The sequence below is a fragment of the Excalfactoria chinensis genome, chromosome 2 (genome assembly GCF_039878825.1).
Source record: "Excalfactoria chinensis isolate bCotChi1 chromosome 2, bCotChi1.hap2, whole genome shotgun sequence".
Classification (NCBI taxonomy): domain Eukaryota; kingdom Metazoa; phylum Chordata; class Aves; order Galliformes; family Phasianidae; genus Excalfactoria; species Excalfactoria chinensis.
In genome coordinates, this window is record NC_092826.1 from 81,477,906 (window position 1) to 81,502,076 (window position 24,171).

A 24,171-nucleotide genomic window follows, 5' to 3' on the forward strand; every position below is an offset into this window, starting at 1 on the left:
AGTTCAGTTCAAGGAAGGATCTTGATCTTCCTTTGCAGTCAAAACTGGCACTCCCCTCTCACTCCAACCCATCCCCATCCCAAGATGCTTTTCTTCTGCCACCATAAGGCCAGAACACCAGCTATAAGCTCAACCAAACTTACTCCAAATGTACCTCAGTTGCACAGACATTTTCTTGTTGAGAGCTTACTCCTTCATCTTTCTACTCCAGGGTTTTGTATTTTAGATATTGCAAACATTGTAATTGCTTTTCTGGAAATGCAGAAACCCACTGTAACAAGCAGATAAAGGGCCAAAGGTTCAGGGCAGTTCGCATAAGCCTTCAACGGGGTATGCAAACCAGTTGGGTCTGTAAAACTTGTCAGGAAACTTGAAAGATCAGGTTGTCTCCTGGGGCTCTCTGAGCATACCAAGAGCCTCTAAGAAACGTCTTCTTCCCTGCTCAAGTTAAGAAACCAGATAGCAAAAATTCTTCTGACAATAATATTTCCCACGTGTAGCACAGTCAGAAGTATTTAAAAAAAACAGTCTCCTTTGTGGTATTTCAGCAGTTCTGCCTTCATTTAAGCAGGACTCATGAAGTACATACAAAAAAGATGTTACTAAAAAATCCTAAACAGACTGCTTGGAACTCTAACAAATGATTTATGGTTCAAGTCTTGGGTAAATGTGTGGTGTGATTTTATGTTTGGAAGAAAGATTTAGTTCACATTTGATTTCACCTCAACTGGTTTGCCCTTCCTGAATCAAAAGTAACCGTGTAACACATCCAGAAACAATTGCGTTATAGTATTAAATTTGATGTGCTTGGTTTGGAGAAAAATGGTTTAGTGCTCTGTGACCAATTGTCTGTTATAATGAATCTTATTATTAAAGGAGCACATTTTTATATCCTTAGTTTTCTGTCCTTGGAAGATAGCAGAGTTCAGCATCCGATAAACATGTACATTGCATTTTCCTTTCCACACAGGACAGATTTCAACTTCTGAACCAGCAGTCAACAAAGATTCCCCCAGCTGCTGGGGGAAAAAGTAAGTATTTATGAAGAAAGGCATAATAAGATCAGAGGGAAGCCTGTCATAAAAATGCACATTGCATAATACATGATGGATCAGTTCTATTATTTAACTTTTGCATAGATATAACAATACAGAGATATGCTAACCATCATAGTCAGCATTAATTTACAGTGGGAAAAATAATTAGAATCTCACTTTTTCTGAAGAATGGAGTGAAAATGTAAACAATGCTTCCCTCCAGGCAAGTGCTTTATCAAGTTGACAGGTGCATTTGAATTTCCATGGGTGGGGGACATAATAGGTTATTTATGTGTCATTTTAATAGAAAGGCCCAACCATCAAGATGGACAGGAGACTTTATCAGTACTGCTGTTTGCAACTAATCCACCAATTTAATACCCCATGAAAATACCTGCAACAAAACCTGAACATTTTTCTTTTCCATTCCATTATAGGCAAATCAATGTGGGTGCTATTCATCTCAACTCTTTGGCTCAGCAGGTGCCCACCACACAGAGCTCCTCACAACACAGGTGCATTGGCATAGCTGCATAAACATACAGGCATTGATGTCTGACGCAATCAATGCATCCAAGGAAGGATCACATAGACCTCTAATTCACTCTCAAACGTCAGTAAGACAGTGGGGACAAAAAGCTGGTTGCTTTGTTTTGGAGAGGAATGAGACAGCAACCTACAGAGTCATGACATGGGCCCTTGCTGGAAGTTCCTTTCAGTCAAGAGATCTGTACAGTCAGCTTTACTTTCATTGCCTGAACCTTCCTACAACAATGACAGTTACTGCATGAGCCAAAGTCACGGGCATCTTGCACTTAATGCTGTGTTTTCTGTCCGTACTACAGTAGTGTTTCCATGTCACAGCTGTGGGCTGAGACCAGATTTGTGCTTGGTGCCCTGACAGCCTGGTGCCCTCGATGCAGAACAAAAGACAGTATGGTGCTACAATTTTGGTACAAACAAGGCCCAATCCTGCTAGACCCCTCAAGAGCCAGGCACAACAGTGACAGATTTTTCTTGAAAACCTTCATTTTTGGTCAAAGTTACCAAATCCCTGGTCACATTAGAGTGTTTCTTTTCCTGAGTGTGGATGTAACATACATATATACACAAACACATGCCTACATTATCGTTAATATTTGTAAAAAGAATTCTTAATTATTATTCTGGCAATACTAGCAGACAGCAGCAGACCTAACACTGAAAAAAAATCCAGCACAACTTTTTAAAGTTTTCAATTATTCCAAATGCATTTCAATTAAACACTCTCTAATTTGCACAAAGACTGTCAAAGCCTATCCTTGGTGGTGGGTTAGCCACAAGGCATGCTGCTACCAAATGTAATGGCCCTATTTACACAGATTTGCCATGAAAAAGGTGATGAAAAGCATACTCAAGTCACACCCTCTCACGCATTAGCTGTGTTTAATGCTGTTATTTCTAGGCCTGTGTTGGATAAGAGGTCCATTGACTCATCTAAAGTAGATTTACTAAAGTAAATTTAGTAATATAATTATTATTATTATAAAAAATATATAATAATAATAATAATCATAATATATTTTTCCTCCCTTTGTCATATTTTCCCTCTGCACCAGGACATGTAGTTGAACCTCAGACCCAACATAAAGAAAGACTTCAGATTCAAGGTAGCAGAGGGTTTGCTTGTTGCACTCACCTGTCCTCTGTGCATGCGAACAAGTGACATCTGCAACATGTAAGCATTCCACTCCCACAGATACTCATTGCTGCATCAGCTTGTAGGAGAACCTTTCAACAACTCAGAACTGCAGTTTGAAAACAGAGCAGCTGATTAAGGTTGCTACTGTGGGGACAAATCATCTGTGATAGCCCTGTCTTGTGGGAGTCATTCTGGAGCCAGGCTGTGGGCCAGATGAAATTCCCTGAAGTAAGAGAAGGGAGCCCTGGGAAGGATACCATCAACTGGCATCTCTTGAGTGATTCACAAACAGCCCATAACCCATGGAGAGAGAGTCTCACTTCATAATGTGAAAGCACCTTACAGATCACCCATATATTGCCATGAGAAGTCCATCAGGAGCTATGAATGGTATAGCGTGAGAAAGAAACCCAAAGAAATTACTTAGCCTGATCTTTAATTAATCTATTAAGCAGCAGCTCAGCCTATGCAGAAAACTACAATAGCAAAGACACCACAGCAGGATGTTGGGTTAGTGACATGAACAAAACTGGAAGTCTAAATTCTAACAAAGTTTTATACCGTTGTGTATTTTTTGCTCCTTTGGATCATAACTCCTTCCATAAGCTATGTAAGGAATGTGAGCAGCATGTCAGCACACCATCCTCATTACATCAGACAGCAGATACTGAAAAGCAAGATGACTATTTACTTCCTAATGATTTTGATTCAATTTTAATAGCTTAACAGGTGACGGGTTCCTTCTCAACTCAGAACTAATGAGAGGTGTTGTTATTTTCTACTACATTTTTGTTATGTGGTGAAAACACTAAAAAAAATTGAAAAATACTTTGACTCTAATGAATGTACATCCATCCAGATTATGCTAAATGGAAGAATAATTGTAAAAGATAGCACCTGTAATGAAGATGTTTCTATTCAAAGGGGCAAACCATCAACAACACAGCTCTAAAATATAGGCAGAATTTCTTTTCAGCTCTAAGCAAACATGCCTCTTGCACTGGGAGATGTATCATTATATAAACTCTACTAAAATGTACACTCTATATTAATTTAGATAGTGCATCAAATCAATTCCACAATTCATTAAAAACTACTCTGTTTTTTGCTTTGGATCTGTCTGATGTTTTGATGCTGGTGTGCCTTCTCTGATAATGCTGCACTGATGTAAAATTAGAGTAAGTGAAAGCAGCACAGAAGTGAATCATGCCCACATATTCATTGTTATTTAACTGTAACCAGAACATTTCCCCAAGTTAGCAGAACAACATATCAGTCAAAAGAATGCTAAACATAGAAAAAAACACCAACCAAATCATTTTAGTATTCAAGAATAAAAGGTACAAGTATACCCAAGAACAGTTTAATGCTTTCTTAAGTCAGCAGTTACAAAAAAAACCTTAGCCAATATTTTTCATAGACTGCAAGCACCAAAGAAAAAAGCTGATTTCTGTGTGCTGATTGCCTAAACTCAGTCCAGCTGACAGCCCGTTTTTTGATATATGTGGAAGTACAAGCTCCCAACCAGAAGGAACATTCTGTACCATTTCTCAGCACTCTGCTGGTTCCTTTTCTCATTACATGTCTTATAGGGATGGTCAGACCCATGCAAATAAAATCCCTAAACACCCAGCACACATCTGCAATTTCAAGTGCTTTCTGATGGTTTGGTTTTAAAGATGCATTAGCCCACTTATGGAAACAGTGCCAAAGGACTGTTGACTTCAAAAGCCAAAACACAGAGAAAATGGGATGTCTTCAGTATTTTTGCAGTCTTAAAATATATTGTGAGGTAAATAATTGAGAAAAAAATATTTTGAAATCTCTTGGGTAGTAAGGTGAGGAAGTGATACTTATGATTCCTTGATCATTCAAGAATAGCTTTTTCATGGTTACAAGAGGATAAGTAATCTTGCTCAGCTCTTCCTGTTATTCAGTCTGTTTGCAGATGACAGTATCATATATTTCTAGTTAACATTAAGAACTGAAGATCAGGCTATGATAGTAAAGAATCACTAATTAAGAGTGTCATTCTGTCTGCCCAGACTATTTGCCCTCTTAAAGCAGGAACAGCACTAGATGCAATGAAAGCAGGCGGCTGCCAGTTAGATAAAGAGATGTTTTTCTTCTCTGTTTCATCTGCAGCAAAGCCCCAACAAGCTAGGCTGGTGGCTGCTGCTGCAAACAAGAGCAGAGGTGCTCAACACAAAAGCAGAAACTACCCATGCCAGAGCCTATTCTTTTGGCAGCGCCATCTCATTTTACCTCTGCTGCAAAGAAATCCCAGCTTCAACACTCATGAACATGGACTGACGATAGAGTCTTTTACACAGGACATAGTTAAAGCAATCCAGTATTACTGTGTACCATTCGGTACCTGGGAACTGGAGCTACCTTGAAATCTACAGTGTGATGTAATCTCTTCCACAATCCCATTTTCATTTCAAGGGATAGCACTGGTATTTGTGAAATAAATGGCCTTTCCAACTTCCAGTGCAACTGACTTTATATGTACAATAATTCATTGAAATACAATGTCTAGAAATACTACTTTAATCTTCTGTGCTTCAAAATATTACAGCTCTATTTTCTAAAAAGTCAACCTTGCTATGCTTGTACTTTCTTTACATCTTGTTTGGACCCCACAAATACAGTCTGTGTGTAATATATGACCCTATACTGATACACTTATCTACCTATGACTTGCAAGGATAGAGCTATCTATTTATATTAAAAGCTTTCACCTGCACACCAAAGTCTTCTGTTTCTAATACTCAAACATGTGACATAAGAAAAATGTTTGCAAAAGTCCCCAGGGAGACAGTGTCCTAGGGAGAAGCAACATGGTAAGTTCTGGTGCACCAAGCTGCTCAATGTCTTCACATTCCCATTGGTGATATGGGAATTTGGAGTGTGGCTGCTGGTAGAGCCTCTCATTATTTCCAAACTAAAAAATGAAAGAGGCACTGAACATTATTACAGCACAGCAGAGACAGTTGGTCTCAAGCAGAAAGAAAGGTTTGCAATCAAGCCATCGAAGATGAAAAATAAGGGACTACTTCCAGCCTAAGAGCAATATTATATATGAAGCCAATTGGATAAGGTTCAACAAGACCAAATGTCAGGTCCTGCACTTTGGCCACAACAACCCAGGTAGCACTACAGGTTTGGGGCTGAGTCGCTGGAAGACTGTGTAGAGGAAATGGACCTGGGGATACTGATTGATCCTTGGCTGAAATGACCCAGCAGTGCGCCCAGGTGGCCAAGAAGGCCAGTGGCATCCTGGCTTTCATCAGAAACAGTGTTGCCAGCAGGAACAGGGAAGTGATGGTCCTCCTGTACTCAGCTTTGTTGTGGCCACACCTCAAGTACTGCATCCAGTTTTGGGCCCCTCACTGCAAGAAAGACACTGAGGCCCTGGAGCGTGCTCAAGTTAAGAGCAACAAAGCTGGTGAGGGGACTGGAGCACAGGCCTTATGAGGAGCAGCTAAAGGAGCTGGGATTTTTCAGTCTGGAGAAGAGGCTTGGGGAGGACCTTATTGCTCTCTACAACTTCCTGAAGGGAGGTTGCTGTAAGACAATACCTGACAGGAAAAAAAAACAAAACAAAACAAAACAAAACATATTTATTTCATGGCTAACTTAGAAGACGCATTAAGCCCAATTTCTGTACTGGTTAATAAAGGGGGGAAGGGATGGAGGGAGGGAGGGAAGGAAGGAGAAAGGGAGAGAAAGGGAGAGAAGGAGGAAGGCAGGCAGGAAGGAGACATGCTGTAAATTTAGTACAAATTTAAAGAAGAGTTTAGACAGCATATGATGTTCAACTATTGATCAAATTGCTTGATCTTTCTTGTTCAGGTAAAGGTGTGAAAAGTAGCAAAGAATAAGGAAAAACTCATTAAACTGGTACGTTCTGGTATGTCTAAATCAGCCACACTGATTTAGAAACCAAGGCAAATAAACAACATTAGAGTAGTGTTTCCAAAAAGTCATGTTTGCAATTTAAAATACCCATAGGGAAGATCTGACTTACACGACCAACACTTAATGTATTGTACGTGATAAGATGACGCGCGCAGTTTTGAAACATGGTAGTAATTCAGAAAAAGGATACTTTACTGGCCATTAAGAATTTTGGAGTGATATATTCATATATGTCTGCAGTTGAGTTCTTGAGTGATTATAGTTATAAAAGTGTGTTCTCGTGCAAACCTAGGACATTTTGCTGCACTGCAAAAGGAAACTGTAAGGGCTAGCAAATGAGTTATCTTTTTGCTTGTGCTAATATCACACCAAATGCACAACTTGAGTTCGCTTTCTGTTAGTAAATGCAAATGAATGGAAACTGCCACAGATCTACAGGGGTGCAAACGATACAAGAATTGAGATTTCAGTTTTGTCAAGGCCCTTGAGGGGTCTGAGTGTGTGAGTGGGAGCAGCAGGGGGATAAGCAGCATGACCATTAGGCTGAAGTATCTTAGCATGTTTTAATGTATCTAAATAATCTCATACAGGGAAATCAAACCAAAAAGGCAGGCAACAATGAGCAATTATACTTTCAGCTTTCTGCTGGTGAGGTTTAAATAATACATTAAAATTTGGGGTTGTTGGGTTTTATGCTTTTGTCTGGGGAAGACTTTTTTAGACGTGTGCGTACTTTCCAAAGGAACTGGTACTGTCCTGCAGCTGTTTGATATTAGATGCAAGACCTACCAGCCCTCAAACCTCACATTAGAAACAGACCTTTGGCCAAGTTGTGTCTTCATTTAGACCTTGGCAACCCTGCTTACATCAGTGGGGGTAATTTGACCTCTCATTTGAATAATGTACTGCAGTGATATGGTTCTGGTTTGTATTTTCTACGATCGTTCCAGCTGAAAATCAACAACTCCCTGGACTGTGTGTGAGATGAAAATGCCTTCCAGAGGTAGCAGTGCAGACATGGGAATCATGTCAGATCTGGCCATCTGCGTAGCAGGGACAGGTGACAGCACTGTGCCACTCCAGACACAAAAATATCTGCCTCATGCCTCTCTTGATAACTTTGCACTGAGAGGATCAGAAAAGGTAAGTAGGTGATGGTAAAGCAGCAGGAATTCTTGGAGCAATGAGCTGCCTGGCATAGACAAGTTATGTGTGCATCCTTAGGAACAATAAATGTCCCCTCCCTCCCTTCCTCTCTCAGTTCCTCTTTCCTTCTCTCTCTCAAGCCACAGAGAAGTTCTGAAGTGAGCAAAATTCAGCACAGATTGGAGAAAACTTCCAGTTAAATGAACTACATTACAATAGGATTAGCTTGAACATAAACATGCTTTAGTAATCCACTTAAGGCATATATTAGTTGGCTGAATTGTTATTATTCTGAATTTAAGGAGTTTACAAAAATGGTTGGTTACACACTGAGTATCTGAAATAAATTTTACTCACTTATAAAAAAAGAAAAGAAGTATTGGAGCCTGTCAGGAAACAAGTAAAAGCCTATGACCTATGGTAACTTTCATCCACATTTGCTTAACACAGTTATGAAAAACAAAATTATCATGAGGTTGAAAATGTGAAAAAATACTGTGAGCTCTGTTTATTTGTGTTGGTTTGTTTGTTTTATAAAGCGTCTTCTTGCCCAATTGCAGTGATAATGATTCTCAAAAAAGCTTGGGCTGGAAATCTGAGTCCTAAGCTTTTAAGTCAGAGTCTTTGCCTGGCTACACATCAACCAAAAAATGGAACAACAAACTCCAGTTGTGATGATGCCACATCACCACAAAAACAGAATGAATGCATTTGAACTGCAGCATCTTTGCCTCATTCAAGAATTTCCATTAGGTTTTGTTTAAACTGTACAACCTTCTTTGTGCGAGCAGAAAAGAAAGAGGCTTTCTTTTCTGAAAATAAAGAAAAACAAAACAAAACAAACTTTTAAAGCCAAAACATTTAGCTTAATCCATCTTTATATCCTATTACACATTCAACAAATGACAATAGTAACCCTTAGTGGTCAGAGATGAAGCAATACACTGCAGAACAAGCAGTGTCTCCTCATGGTTAGGGCACTGTCAGGTCTGAAAATCACAAATTCCTCTCTTTGTGCACTCAGGCATTTACACACAAATCTGGCACATCATTATACTCGTGGCAAAGTGTTGTCAAGATGCCAGAATAACATAAATGAGAGTCAGACCCCAGACATATGAAACAGACACATTTACTTGCACCATCACCAGCACAAAAGCAAAGAGGTTTGGGGCGGGTTTCTTTGGTAAATTTGCCTCATTTATTTTTGTGGTGTTTTGCATTCATCTTGGACAATGAAACAGAAACTTACTGGCATTTCTATTAAATAAAAATGAACTAAGTTATGATTTGCACCTAACTGCATACCCCTCTGCAGTGCTTCCAGCCTCTCAATTTGGGGGTGGATTTCTGTTCTTCCCTCTTAGATACCCAGATGTAAACATTAAAGATGATTGTATTCACAGTGCCTCAGCGAGGCATTGCAGTGGGCACTGCAGAAGAATGTTATATTTATGCAAGGATGCTGCTATTGTCATTTGGTTTTGAAGCTTTTTGTTTGTTGTTTGTCACTGCTGTTAATCTTTCCCCTCTCTTCTCTGACCCCACAAAATCTCATCCTGTTTGTGCTCATTTTCATCACAAATATACATTGGAGCTATCCAGCGGGTTCATTCCAAGTATTTAACACTGTGTACAGAGACATTAACACCAATGAGACACTGTAATAAATGTAAAAACTGCCCCCATATTATTTAAAGGCTGATTATTGCTCCTTAGGCTGGATGCATACATGAGCAACAAGAATCCTGCTACACATGCCCGCATTTCTGAGTGTAAATGCGGCAAGAGGAAATTGAGGGTAAAGCCTCCAAAACAGTCATAATGTGCTGTGATTTCATTCTCACTCACACACATGTGTTTATACTTCTACTTGTAAAAACCCAACAAGAAAATATTTTAAATATTTCACTATTCCTGGGCCTCCTTTGCTTTTACTCACACAGTGTAGCATCCAACTGCATGCCTCAAGCGGTTTTGCAACCTCCATGGCAAGGAAGCCACAAAACATGGCTTGTGCAGATCCCTGCCACCTTGGCCTCTGCGTCGACACAGCTAAAGGGCCTCTATGCCATGAAGTGGCCGTTTCAACCTTCTGTCAAGCTTTTTAGTGGACTTTCAGCAGGTCTGCTCTCCCCACACTGGTTAATGCACTGTCTCACTCTCAGTTAGTGGCCTGTTTACAGTTTCTTCCTAGCAGCTGTTCCCAGGCCTGTGGAACAGATTTCTTTTTTTGAAGCACTTGCTCCAGCTGCCTGAGCCTCCACCCTCCCACTTTTAGGGGTGGATTTCTGTTCTTCCCACTTAGATACCCAGATGTAACCAGTGAAGACGACTCATGAGTACTCAACAGTGCTTCTTTTTTGATGAGCACTACCCTGTGCCACAGAAGGTGCATCAGCCATTGGTATGTCTATTTCCTTTGAAGAATGCTTCTCAAATGATGCTCTAATCTCACCTGCTTCAGCACACCCATACAGATCTGGCACCACCATGGAGACAGATCTGAGCACATCTGTCCAGATACAGAAGAAAAAGGCTATACTGGTCTCTTGCAGCTTAGTACATAGCTAGGGGACAAAAAAAAAAAACAGCAGAAATGGCCAAGAGAAGGCAATCGTGGTACCCAGAAAGGAGACTTAAGTCAGGAGGATGCATAGATTCTATGGGAACTGGCATCAAATTTACTTTAGAAGAAAGCAGTAATGGAATAGGCTACAGTGCTATAATAAAGCCACTTTTAAAGTCATTGACTCTGGACCTTTTCCCATGTTAAAAGATTTTTGTCACTGGGACAAGCAGTGAGGTTTTGAGACCACCACAGACAGACAATTTCAAACCAAGGACAATGCCAGCAGTAAGCAGCATAAGACCACCCCATAGAGGAAGGCCTTGAGGCTGTATGTAACGATGCTGCTCTAAATGTAGTACTACTGTTTGAACAGAAGAGATAACCAGCAAGGTCTGCTGCATGCTCCAGGCTTCAGCTGGAGTATCTGAAGGAGTTTTTGCAGTTCTCACCCTATAGAAACACATGATGAGTTGTGCAGGGCTCTCCATAGGTTATATTAGAGTCATATCTACCTACAAAGTCAAAGGTACTCACTGTCTGTTGTTATGGGGGTCTGCATAAATGCAGTGTGACTTGAATGTGAAGTAGGATAACATGTTTTTATTGAGGAAAGATTCCCATCTGTTTCAAACACTAATAGTTATATGAACCACCTCAAAAGCCACTGTGAAAGACACTAGTTCTCAAACAGCAAATCAGCTAACATTTTCCAAGATGTTGTTCAAGCTGCAGTACACAGTGCTTCCAACAGTGCCATTTATAAAGCAGTAATGAAAGGAATTACTCTATAAACCTTTCCTTAACAGCAGGAGGCCTAAAGCTCCCAGGTTCACAAGCCTTTAGTTTATTTGAAGCCCATCAGACTTCAGCAAAGAGGAACTAATCAAGAGAAAGAGTAGAGTAATCCTAAAAAAAGGAAAAAAGCTTAACAAGACTTAACAAGTGTGTTTTTTTCTCTATCTACTTTGACTTCGAAAGAGACAGAAAACAGCTTTCTATCTATACTGTGTTATTTCCTACTTGTTAAATGGAAACGCAAAACCCAAATGTGCTCAGTAAAGCTAAAATGAGCATCCTTCTTTGTGAGCTAGTGAAGTAAGGATCCAGTTGGCAGGCTTGCTCTCTCAGGCAAGACCCATTAGTACAAAAGGGCAGTTATCTGGGAAAAAGTCTAAACTACAGGTCCTAAGTGGGTAATCTCAGCTGCAAAAGAAAACAAAGCTGAGAAGGTTTTTATGCCATGATGGAGTTCAAGCTCCAGGCCTGCAGGCTAGCACCACTTGGAGTGTTTCTGATGGGATAATTTTCTATGCAGAAAGACTGATTTGTCAAAGAATTACTCCTGTCATGGCCAGTGTGCCAATTTCAATGGCTTCAATCTGACAGGAGCCATAGAACTTTCTGAGATGTTTAAACTGACCAGCTGCAATTTCCTATTTTAAAATAAACCTTCCTGATGACTCTACCCAGGCAAATGGCCCAGAAGGCCTAATGGGCTGCTGTGGCCTGTGTAAGGCCTATGGGGATGACCAGCTCCACAAGGTTCCCTTTCCTTTTTCTTGTCATTCTGGGGACATTTGGTCCTTGTACTTTAGTGTAGAACCATTTTTTTTTAATCTGCTGATGTTTGTGTCACTGCATGAATGATGCATGTTTGGGGCCATACTCAAGGAGCCCGATATGTAAATAAGGCCCTGCATCTAGCCAGTGGAGGAAGATGAACACATCAGAAGATCCCAGTGCTGCTAGGCACAGAGGGAGGTATCCAAAGGCAGCAGGAGGCTCTAGGATACTTGTGGACAGCATATTGTCTGAACTGTTCTCATTAGCACCAAGATGTAGGATCAAAGTTTGGCTTCATTCAGAGTGTGCCAAAGGTAGAAGCTGGTCTCTTTCTCTCTTGGTCATCTCGCTATATCCCCCATGAAAAGATTTTATTTCAGAAATGTTGATTACTAAAATTAGTTCTGTTTTGGACAGAACTGAGAAAGTTTTGAAACAATATACCCAAGAAACCTTTTGTGCTTATATGTTACCTGAATGGCATAATTATCCCACTCTGACCACCTGACCTGCCAGATTTGCCATTAATATTAATGCTCATATCCTTGTACATATAACTCCCATTTAACTGTTTAGGGTAATATTTTGCAGGATGAAAAGCACAGCTTTCAAAATACATGAAAAATCCAGAGGATGTGACCACATTTCACAGGTCAGTGGTCGGGATAGTAGGAGCTGCTGAAGGGGAGCAGAAGGAACACACTCGCTCAGGGGCATTTTAGCACTCTTGTGATACGATACCCATATTCATCAGCATGCAACAATCCCCTCTCCAGATGAAAAACACTACAGATCATGTTCCTAATAAAACAGTCAATTTGCCTCCTTCTCTTTTTTGTTGTTGGCAGGAATTCCTTACAACCTTACCTCCCTGGGGCATAGCTTCCTCTCCCACTTTGTGGCTCAGGAGAAAACAAGGCTGCATGCAACAACAAAGACTCGCTGGCTGGCCTCAGAGACACTTGTGCCAGATTTCAAACAGATCCAGGAAACAGTTATTATTTTAGAAGCCTTGATAATCACTAAGACAGAAAAACTGTAGTGGATGAGAAATTTACTATCCCTTCAGAGAGTTCTAGCAAATAAACTCTGGACAAATAAGCTCTGGTGAGAGCTGTCAAGTATCAGTACAGGAAATCTAACTCAGCATCCAATTCTGTTCAGTTTGAAAAGGTGACTATTTCAAATCTTGAGCCAGAGCTCTGTTTTGTAGCCCATTCTGTGGTCACAGACTTTGGCATATCTAAACTAGGAGAGATGAGTGTATATAAGCAGTCTGAATCCTATGAGACTATCTGTGCTCTGCCAACACTTATTTTCAGACAGAAATTTACCTGTAAAATTGGGCACAAATTATTTTGGTTCACATTAAGACATGAAGAGGGAAGGCACACATGGGCTTGAAAACAAGTGTGCATCTTTGATAAACTCACTGTGTGGACAGATACAGAGGCAAGACTTTAGCCTTTGCTGACTTTCCTGTCGCTACTCTTATATACAGCCAAGATTTGTTCAGTTCCTGCTACATCCCTCCTGTCCCCTTCAGAGGGCAGGAAATTTCACTTTACTATGTGTCTTCGATAGTCCCTGCTGCTGCTACAGGAATTTTGTATTTAAAGAAAAAAAAATACCATTTGGTCCCAGAACATTTGAAAGTCATTACAAGAAAGCAAAATAACTGAAGCACCAGTTTCATAACATTACTCAAGTATTCTCTAATGCACTTACTTATATATAAAGTAATTCACTCTCTGGTAACAAACTTGTGTGTGACAGTCAACAGTACACTAGTAGACCCATTTCCTCTTAGGGAAAAACCTAAAAACCCAATCTGTGAAAACATGCTGCCAATTATATATGTAGCTGGCACACGCACCTCATACAATCACAAATGCAAGCTTATAACCACGTGGTGATTTAGACATAATGGGAACATTGGCAGAAACATTTGAATTATCCCAGCGGGCATCTACACTAACCTGCCCAAGCTTAGAGGATAAGTAATGCTAAAGATGTAAGAAGAAGCTGAGATAGACTCGGTAATTACAGAAGATTGAGGATTTTTAAAATCATATCATTGCCAAAAATAAAAAATAAAAAAATTCTATACATTAAGGAGGATACATCACAAATAATTAAGCAATATTATCTTTTAAGCAGTTACACCCACCTATAACTGACAAAAATGCAATAACTTTTCCGTAATACAAGTTTCTTCTTAAGCCCCATCTGTTAGCAATTACGTTGTCTTTAAATCATCAGGGTTGATCTTTCATGTAACATTTCTAGTCACTATTTTAACTTTGAATGTTCTTATTATTCAGGTAAGTGGCAAATTCTAGTCAGAATCATGCTAAGTTACTAGACTTCGAGATATTATATGCACCAATGCATTACTTGAATTATATACTGCAAGAGAATAAAGGAGAGCAGAGAATCAAAGATGTTAATGCAACCATGTTTATAACACTACTCAACTACTGTACAAGAGACCTATTGGCTAATTCTATTTTGTGCAAAAATGTAGAGTCAGCTGATTTTTGTTACAAAGAATAGAAATCACCGTTGTTAAATAAGTGACTATCCTGAGGGTTTTCAGAACTGCTCACATCATACTTCATCCTCCAGGAGGAGGAGGGAGTTGCTGTATGAATTACTCTTGCAATATTTCATAAGCTAGTAAATTTTGTATGGAAATTATCCAGCTTGATGAAAATGTCTGTATTTCAAACCTCACAAGAGTCTGATTTAGAAGAGGAATAGTGCTCGTTTACTGCAGCTTCATTGAAGACAAAGATGGAGAGAACCCGAAGTGTTGAAATGTTAACATTCCAAGAAAACTAATTATCATATTTTCACTTGCAAACTTAAAATCTGCTGCTAATTAATCTCTGTGGAAAGGATGTGTATGAATCAAATTATAATGTAAGTCAGATTATATGGGATGAGATGTATAACATGCCCTGCCACTGAGGAGAAATGAAATGGATTGCTTGCACAGAAATGACAAAAAACACAAAGAGCTTGCTCTTCATTAGTGCACCAATCTGTACCAGCCAGCTGATGACAGATTCACCCCAATGGATTGTTGCAAACCACCTTGGATTTTCAAAAGTTTGCCTGTGGTCACAAATTATCTAGATGCAAGGGAAAAAAAACTACTTGACTGAGCAAACCTTGATGTGGCACTTGCAGAGTTCTGTTGTGAAAACCTCTTGAGGGCAATCAAGTGCCATTAGCACGTGTCAATAAAGCTTCCCATGAATTACTACAAAAATTACAGTTAAGTGTAGTCCTCCTCCATCACTGTCCAACCTCTCTGACAAAACAGTTTGGATATCTGTTGAAGTATTGCAGAAATTAACACCTTTCTGCCAGTATAGTAATCAGAAGGATGTCAGCAGACAATTAATTTTTTCCATCTGCACTAGCACCTTTATATAATTCATGTATTGATTATAGGATTAAAATGATTTGTTACCATTCAGTCCGGAAATACTATATTGTGCATATAATTGGGATAGCAACGGAGACTTGAACAAATCAGTTCTTGAAGATGGAAACAAAATGCATTTTCGAAAAACAAGACAGTGTTTACAATCCTCCCTAAACAAATTCAATGGACTCTGACTACATCATTTCATTTTCAGTGTATAGCCTTATCATATATCAAGTGAAAATAAAAAATAATAATAAAAAAGAATTGCTATACATAACCTTGCATCTGCAGAATTTATCTTTTTGAAATTCTATTAATATGTTGCCATATGAGCTTCAGATTCAGAGCAGCTTGCATACCTGTTTGTTCTTTCATCCTCTTTTTATTTTTGTTCCCTTAAGATAGCATACAACGTGGCTTCAAGAAAGGCCTGTACAGTGTTACTCTACTCGCTCAATTTTTGTTTAAGTAGTTCCATTTGTCAGACATATCTACCCCGGGCAAAAGAACCATCATTTTACCTCCTCTGTATTGCCTTCTTTACTGCAGCAGATGAAACATGCACAAATTGTGACAAATTAATAATCAGCTGTTGTGAGATTTTAATGACATACCTGGATATGGCCAGAACTGGTCATACCAAATGCATCCAGCCTGCTTTTTTCCTTTTCACCTCCCTGTGAACTAAATATTCTAAAAGAACAGCAAGAGAAGTGCTTCAGAGCCATCTAATCAATTTGATCCTGTACAGTTCAAGAAAGGCCTCCAAGTTCCATAGAGAATTAGTATAATTTTAAACCTAAAAGATCATGGAATGCTACACTCTATTTCTGACCTTACATTTTGCTTTATTTTTTCTAACATTCTCTCAGAGGGCTGAACTTTCCCTCTGCTCATCTGATGACTTTCAATCACCATTCAATATTCAAAAAAATATAGACTCTGCCTTCAGTAATTTACCCCAGATGAGAATCTGACACTAAATACACAGATCACAAAGAAGTTCAGTGAGACATGGGCCTATTTCCTCCCTTCTCCTTTGCTTACACAGATAGACAGAAATGGTGGCTCTAATGAAGTCAGTGTTGACTGCAAACCAGTGAAGTTTCCCCTCCAACAATTTCTGTAGCAGAGAGATTATTATTTCTTATTACCTAGATTGTCATCTCTATCTGCTGTGCTGAATAGTCCCAGAGTAGCAGAGTTTAGTGGTACTAGTTAAAACAGCTGTGCATTATCCCAGATAAATCTAATGGTTTATTCATACTGGCTAAAAGATCAAATCCCACATTACTGCTAATATTTCTGCATATGCTCAAAACTGGCTTCACTGTTTCTTTCTGATCTCCTATAGTACTCTCAGAGCACAAAAAAAAAAAAAAAGCCCACTTCTTTTTGATTCTGGGTAAAATCCAAGTTGCTGGAAACATCGTGTGGAAATCTCCAGTGAGTGGTTTCAGAAAGTTTTACAGTATGGGTTACGCTTCGGAAAAAGCTTGACCATAAACTCACAGATTGTTAGGATTCCCAAAGATCACCGGAACTAATTTGGAGAAAAGAAACCGCAAGCCACAATTATAAGGTCTTATCTTTCACCGCAGCCATCTGTTGTTTTTAAACACATTAAATCTCATATACACAGGGCATGAGATAGAACTTAAATAAATAAGGTATAATTGATCATCAGAACGATTTTGTAAAGAGAAGAGAGGGATAATACAAAGAAAATTAACACTTTCTATTCTTTTGCTCTCTCAAGGTGTTTTCATTCATCCATTTGCAGCACCGTGATCTCTAACTTGGTGATATCATCTTTAATTTGTTAAGAGGAGCACTCTCTTAGTGCAACTAGAAGTAACATGATTGCGTAATTCTTTTCCTATCACCTTCTCTTACCTGACATCTCTGTTCAAATTCCATTTCCTTAGTATCATCGTGTCATCTTCACAAATTCTGAGACAACTTTCCTTCCCTCCTTTTATCAACTTGTGCTTTGCTGACTTTCCTGTTAGTGTCCCGCAGTTCTGAACTATGCTAGTATTCTTTCCAACTCTTCCTATCTTTCCTCTATCTAACTATTATTATTGCCCAAAATAACCAACATCCCTGCTACCTGTCTTTTAGAAATCAAGTTTCCTGAAAGGCAATGGAAACATTTCGACTTGTGTTCATGGGAAAAATTTACCCTGCAACTTCAGAGATATCAAATTTAAGATAATCAGATCTATTTGATTCATGGTCTGACATCCTTGCCCAACATTTGGTCCAGTCTCACTATGCATTCCTACATATCAGTTTGCTCCAAAATCAGGGAAGCAATCCACTCAGAATAGCACTCAACCTTCAAACAGAAAACACACCAGTTGTCCTCCCCGCATATTCAGTAGCTATATGGAGACTCGTGAAGCTTCACCCAACAGAATGAAAAGGTTCACCTCCTTGCAGTGAATGTGTTTAAGCACTTACACTCTGTCAGATCAGCAGTTCTTGCAACGCTAGCATGTCCAATACTGGTTTTCTCTCTGCCACTACTGATACAACTAGCAAGGGCAGGATTTTGCCCTCAACTATTCACAAGTAATTAATGCATTATTGAACAGGAATAAATAGATAGCAATTAAATAACAAGTATTAATGACTTATTTATTAACATATTAATAGTTGGCCTGAGAGTAATAAATGCAAATTACTGTAAAGTGGTACCAAAAATTGTGTCGATAATAGGCCCTGAAGTAATCTTGTGTGTTCAAGATAATTACAAATATATTTTCCTTTCAAAAAACTACTGCCGGGTAATTTTTTATGGTTTGCTATAATATCATTTTAGAATTAGAAAATGAGCCCTAGTGTCATTAAAATAATTTTGCAGTGCATCAGGCTTTACTTGAACTGTAAGTTTCACATTATCTTTTTGCCTGTAGAGCTTGCATTTTTTTCAGAAAGCTACTCTATGTGCAGTGTTTTTGAGTCCATGCTTGGTACGCTAATGGTGTCATTTCAGCTTAGTGCTTGTCTAACTTGTCTTGTTAAGAAAGTCCTACAAAAAAAGGGGTGCAAAAAAGTCCTACTGCAAGAAGGGGTGGTACCCTTGGGTCTAAATCCCATAAAAATTGATAACAGTCAAATTTTTCCCTTCATACTCCTGCTAGTTTAGATCAAAATGGTGCATTCAGCATCATACATCTAACAACTAATCCAGTCATGACAGAAACAGCCTTGGTCAGAACCTGTTCCACTAGAGATGCTTTCTTTTTTTTCTTATTCTTTCATTATTTTCCTCATATCTGGCTGGGTAAAAGAAACCCCCCACTTTATACCTTCACTTAGTTTACTTTGGGAAAGTGACTGCTTGATGAGAACAGCGAGACACTGCCACATTAGGAACATCTACCAGCAAGAAAAAAGTTATACTGAAATCCTGATCTCAATGGTGGGTCAATGGATTGCTATTTATTCTTGGCCCTGGCATCCCCAGATACAGGATGTGACACACAGTTAACATATGCCCAGCTCCATAAAGCTCTGTAACTGGTCACATCCATCTCTCTATCTGTTAGAGGTTGAAGGGTGGAAACTCATGCTTCCCCCTTCTAGAAGGTTCACGGGACACTGTTTCTACAAATGCCTGAATTTGTAGGTGGCATTTTTACTTCTTTTCAGCCTGCCTCATTAAATACATTGTAAACGACTCCTTCCAAAATAATCAAGTGTGTTTCTGTGCTATACCGGGCTCTGGTGGCTCCTCTCTCCCCACAGTGCATTCCAGACTGCTGTGTAAATGTGATTGTGGCCATGTAATCTGTGTACCTGGAAATATAATTCGTTTTGTTGCTAATGAAGGTCCTACGGCACAAATTTATTAAGGTATACTTTTCCATGGGATAATAATTGGGTCGATAATATTAAACTCATAGGCTCATTATTTAATTGCAAGGGCAGATTATGAATACAGCTTCTAAAATGTATTTTAATGAAAAACACTACATCCTGACCTAATCATATCAACCTTATGCTATCTAATTAAAGATGCAAAAAATCATTAGAGTTGCAAAATATTAGTTCCAGCTCCATCAGGCTGCTAGCTGCCCCTTCATGAATATATATATTTTTTTACTCTATGATAAATAGTTAATGAGGTAAAAATGACAAAATTTGCATGTAGGCAAATTAGTTTAATAGAGTGATGTCTTCCTGGTCTACAGAAAGTGACCTTTTTCCTATCAAAAGAATGACTAAAAATACTTTGAAATGATGGCATGGATGTCATTCCCCAAATGACAAATCGCTTCTCTGAACAATATAAAAATTATAAAATGCAATAACCTTAAATTCTCATCATACTGTAAATGTGTCCTCTGCTGCTGCATTTATCAATTTAATAAAAGGAAATTAAGCATATTATAAAATACCCATTTATGGGGCAATTTTTAATCTGGGGAATAAAAATGAGAAGCACATGGTTAATAGCAAGAAAATACTGCAAAGACACAGGCCTATTTTTTTCCAGAAGGTTTGACTGACTATTTACGTGAATGACCTCCATTTAAAGCATATTTTTTATATGGAGTGATATAAGATATGCTCACGCTCCTCTTTATAAAAATTGCTCACAGTTAATTTGGTATCTTATTTAAAAATTAACACATTAATAATGCACGCAGTAAGGCCTAGTGATGTGTCTTCCATACTGATTACTTTGTACAACTAGACATACATAAAGAAAGGGACAAGACAAATACCTTATGCAAATTCATAGCAGAAAAAAAAAGGGTTTGTCAGTATCTGCAATGCCAAGGAACATGCAAGACCTGGAAATACAGTTCTTGATCTTGCAGGGAGATGCTTCATGTGGAGAACTTATTCTGGGAGTGGAGCATGTTTTTACTAGAAACCTAGGCTGTCAAAGAAGAAATTAAATTTGGTCTAATGGTCCTCTTTTCCATCAAAATAATATAAGCAAAAGCTTGGAACAGAAGGGGAAGATCTTACATTTCTGGAGAACTTTGGTGTTTTTTCACAACATTTACGCATATAGCTCAGGAGTTTGGGGCAGAATTCTCCACTCAGAAGTTTAACTACTGTGAGGCAGAGTCTGTACCCAGCGAGGAAAATGGGAGAATCCTACTGCTGTGAAAGATGCAGACTTCTGCACTCATTCCTCATTATTCCTTTCTGTTCATATTGTCTGCAGTAGTACATCCCATAGAGAACAGGAATGTTTGACACTACCACAGCTTTGCCTTTAGCTAGGGCTGATATACAGGAAAGGCATGAAAGTAGTGCAGATGTAGGCAAAATAAGAGTCAAAAATCTGGGATCTTGAGGCAGAGATCAAAGTGGGCATCATCCTACTTTACCAAAATAAGATAGGCATTGTTCTTTATGCCACACAGAAGTGTCCTCTTTCTGCCCTCATTACACCCTTCTGGCTACTGGATCTGACTGAGGCTGGGTCCACATTATGAAGGATCTCAGAGCAAATTCAGGTCCCCTTCAGTGTGGCAAAACTAGATGCTTACTTTATGTCCACAGCCATGGGTCATGTTTCATAATATACTGTCACGTTAAATATGATACCATGCTATGTTTTAGCAGTATTCACTCCAGATTTCTATCAGTCATGGGCAGACTATTTGTGTATAAAGAAGCAATTTTTATTTACATTTTCTTCCATTTGTTTTTTAACCCCATCCTTTCCTACTTCTTTTTTTGTTTGTTTTGTTTTGTTTTTTGTGTGGTTGGTTGTTTTTTTTGTCACTTACATCTGTAAGCACTACTACAAGAAATGATCTGCTGGTAATATCATTAGAAATGTACTCAGTGCCTAAACAGAAAAGCAGTTGTTTCCAGTTGCCTTATCCACCACCTTTTCCATATGGTATTGGTTGTCCTGGCATGTAAAATGAGATCCACCGTATATTTTTCATTTGACCTTACTTAACATGTAACAAAGGTAGTAGTAACCAATCATTAATGGCTTTGTTTTGACTTTCTGCAAAAAGTTTCTAAGAGAGGAAAAAAAAGACACAAAAATCTTACTTTCTTGCTGCTTTAAAGCAAATAAGTACTATCTGTGTAAAAAGTCTGAGGGAAATGGCTGTGGGAATGCTTTCCCTCCCCATGTTGAAATGCAGCTTAGTGCTCTGCAATTCAGGAAAAACAAAGCTTATGGAGTATCTGCTTTTTCATTCAATTGGCACATTCACCTTTTTGTTTTTCCTTGCAAGGTCCAAACTGTCATCAAGAAAAACAGTGGAAAATAATTACAACTGCACCAGATGTTTATAGCAGTGACAACTGAGGCTATATATTTATATAAACTGCTGATCTTTCAGAGGTAGCTATAGAGACTTGAAAAACCTGCAGACCTTAATGTGAAATCACTTGTTCCAGTGGGCTAGAAAACAAAAGAAAACAAGCAACTCAGACATGCATAAGAGGGATAATTTCCTTCCTAACTAGTATCTGTTCATTTTTACATTGAAGCAGAAGAGTTGCTGAGCATAGCATTGTGTTCAGAGGCAGTCATAGACGTATTAATCCAGTTTATGAGCACTTTAAGTATTGTTCAAGAGCTGTTTTTTGCGATAGTTCTATGATAATTAATAATGATGATGCAAGGGTGGCTGGACAGCAAGGAAGAATATATCCCTTGCAGATTACTGACGACCTAGCTTCGGGTGTTTTTAATTCTCTGCAAGCCATTATGACCAGAAGCTTCATTTGTGATGGGAACCTCAACACCAGACACTTCGCAAACACAGGTATAAATGCATTTTCCTGCACATCACAGCTTAGAGTCTGAATATGGGCTTAAAGACTAGCATCCTAGCAGAAAAGAAAGCAGAATTGTTTGATAACCAAAGCAGTTCAGACCAACTTCAGACCTTTTCTGTTAGTGCACAGTTCCAACTCAGTCCACACTTCTGGATAGTTTCGGAAGGAAAGGGCTGGGAAAGACATTGACTGTCACAACTCCTAACCCACTATCCTCATGTCCCCTCCCCTCTGGTCAGCCCCATCCATGCCCTTTCGAGAGAGAAGATTCACATTGTCTATAGGATTTCCCAGTTTGCTGAGAGCTTTTCTAGGATGCTACTGACATTTGAACATGTAGCAGGTCTCTGTAACCCAATCAGAAATCTTCAGATGGCATAGATAATTTTTGAAATCAGCGATCATAGAATCACAGAATCATAGAATCACAAGGTTGGAAGGACCTACAAGATCATCTAGTCCAACCGTCCTCCCATTGCCATTGCTACCACAAGCCACTAAAGCATAAATTGTAGCTACTCATTCAGACGCCTCTTGAACACTGCCAGGGATGGCGACTCCACCACCTCCCTGGGCAGCTATTTCAGAGAGAATATGTTTTTCCTTATGTCTAATCTAAACCTCCTCTGGTACAACTTGTGGCCATTTCCTCAGGTCCTGTCTGTTGCCTAGGAGAAGGGGCCAAAGTCCACCTCATCACAGCCTCCCTTCAGGAAGTTGTAGAGTGCAATGAGGTCTCCCCTGAGCCTCCTCTTCTCCAGACTGAACAATCCCAGCTCCCTGAGCCACTCCTCATACGACTTGTGCTCCAGACCTCTCACCAGCTTTGCTGCCATTCTCCGGACATGTGTCAGGGCCTCAATGTCTTTCTTGTAGTGAGGGACTCAAAACTGAAGCCTCATCCATGTTGAGTACAGGGGGATAATTACCTCTCTGCTCCTGCTGACCATGCTATTTCTAACACAGGCCAGAATGCCATTGGCCTTCTTGGCCACCTGGGCACACTGTCAGCTCATGTTCAGCCAAGTATGGACCAACACCCCCAAGTCACTTTTCTCTTCACAGCCATCCAGCCACTCAGCCTCAAGCCTACAGTGTTGCATGGAGTTACTGTGGCCAAAGTGCAGGACCCAGCACTTGGCCTTGTTGAACCTCAGCCCATTCACCTCAGCCCAGTGATCCATCTTATCTAGATCCCTCTGATGGGCCTCCCTACCCTCAGGCAGAGTGATACCACCTCCCAGCTTGGTGTCATCTGCAAACTTACTGAGGATACACTCAATCCCCTCATCTAGGTCATCAATAAAGATATTAAACAAGATGGGCCTGAGTACCGACCTCTGGGGAACACCACTTGTTAACAGGTCGCCAGGGGGACTTAACTCCATTAACCACTACCTGTTGAGCACAGCCCTCTAGCCAGTTCCTTACCCAAATAATGCTATCAAGTATCTGTCTAAAGAGATGCTAAGCAGACTGCAATCCCTCAGGATTTTCATGGAATGGACATACACCTTTGTCATCAAATTCTCTTCTTAATCAAATAAATAAATAAATAAAAATTAAAAAGTCCCTAAGAATCATTTTCTTATATATTTATGTCCTTATGTTCAGTACCCAGGAAATTAAGGAATTTGGACTAGTGAAGCATTGACTTTTCTTAACACTTTTTGCCACTCACCATCCGTCTTTCACCACTGATTCCTCTCCACTGCTCAGCTCTTTTCATAATGTAGCTCAGCTCCTGAATGGAAATCTCGAAGTCCAGCGGAACAAAGAATGCACCTTCTTCACCATGAATGCGTCGAAATACATCCAACAGCCACCCCTCGCTATGCAGCCTATGGATAGAAATGACACATTTGTTTCTTTATAGAAAGGACTCCCTCCCTCCCAACCTTCTAGGCACTTTACAACACACTTCAGTGAAACCACAAAACTGCAAGCAGCAATTTCTTTTAACTGTTACAAGACATTCACTTCCAAAGAAGGTCCTGATCTTCAGAAATGTCCAGTGTCAGCTTTTAGCTTT

General features: G+C 39.4%; 1 protein-coding gene across 1 annotated transcript in view; it reads right to left on the reverse strand.

Annotated features, from left to right (window-relative positions):
- LOC140247897 (uncharacterized) overlaps positions 1-24,171 on the reverse strand; it is a 118,058-nt gene that overhangs the window by 17,604 nt on the left and 76,283 nt on the right. The window contains exon 11 of the mRNA XM_072328100.1: positions 23,821-23,980. Within this exon, the coding sequence (XP_072184201.1) occupies positions 23,821-23,980 (160 nt within the window). The remainder of the gene's footprint in view (positions 1-23,820; positions 23,981-24,171) is intronic.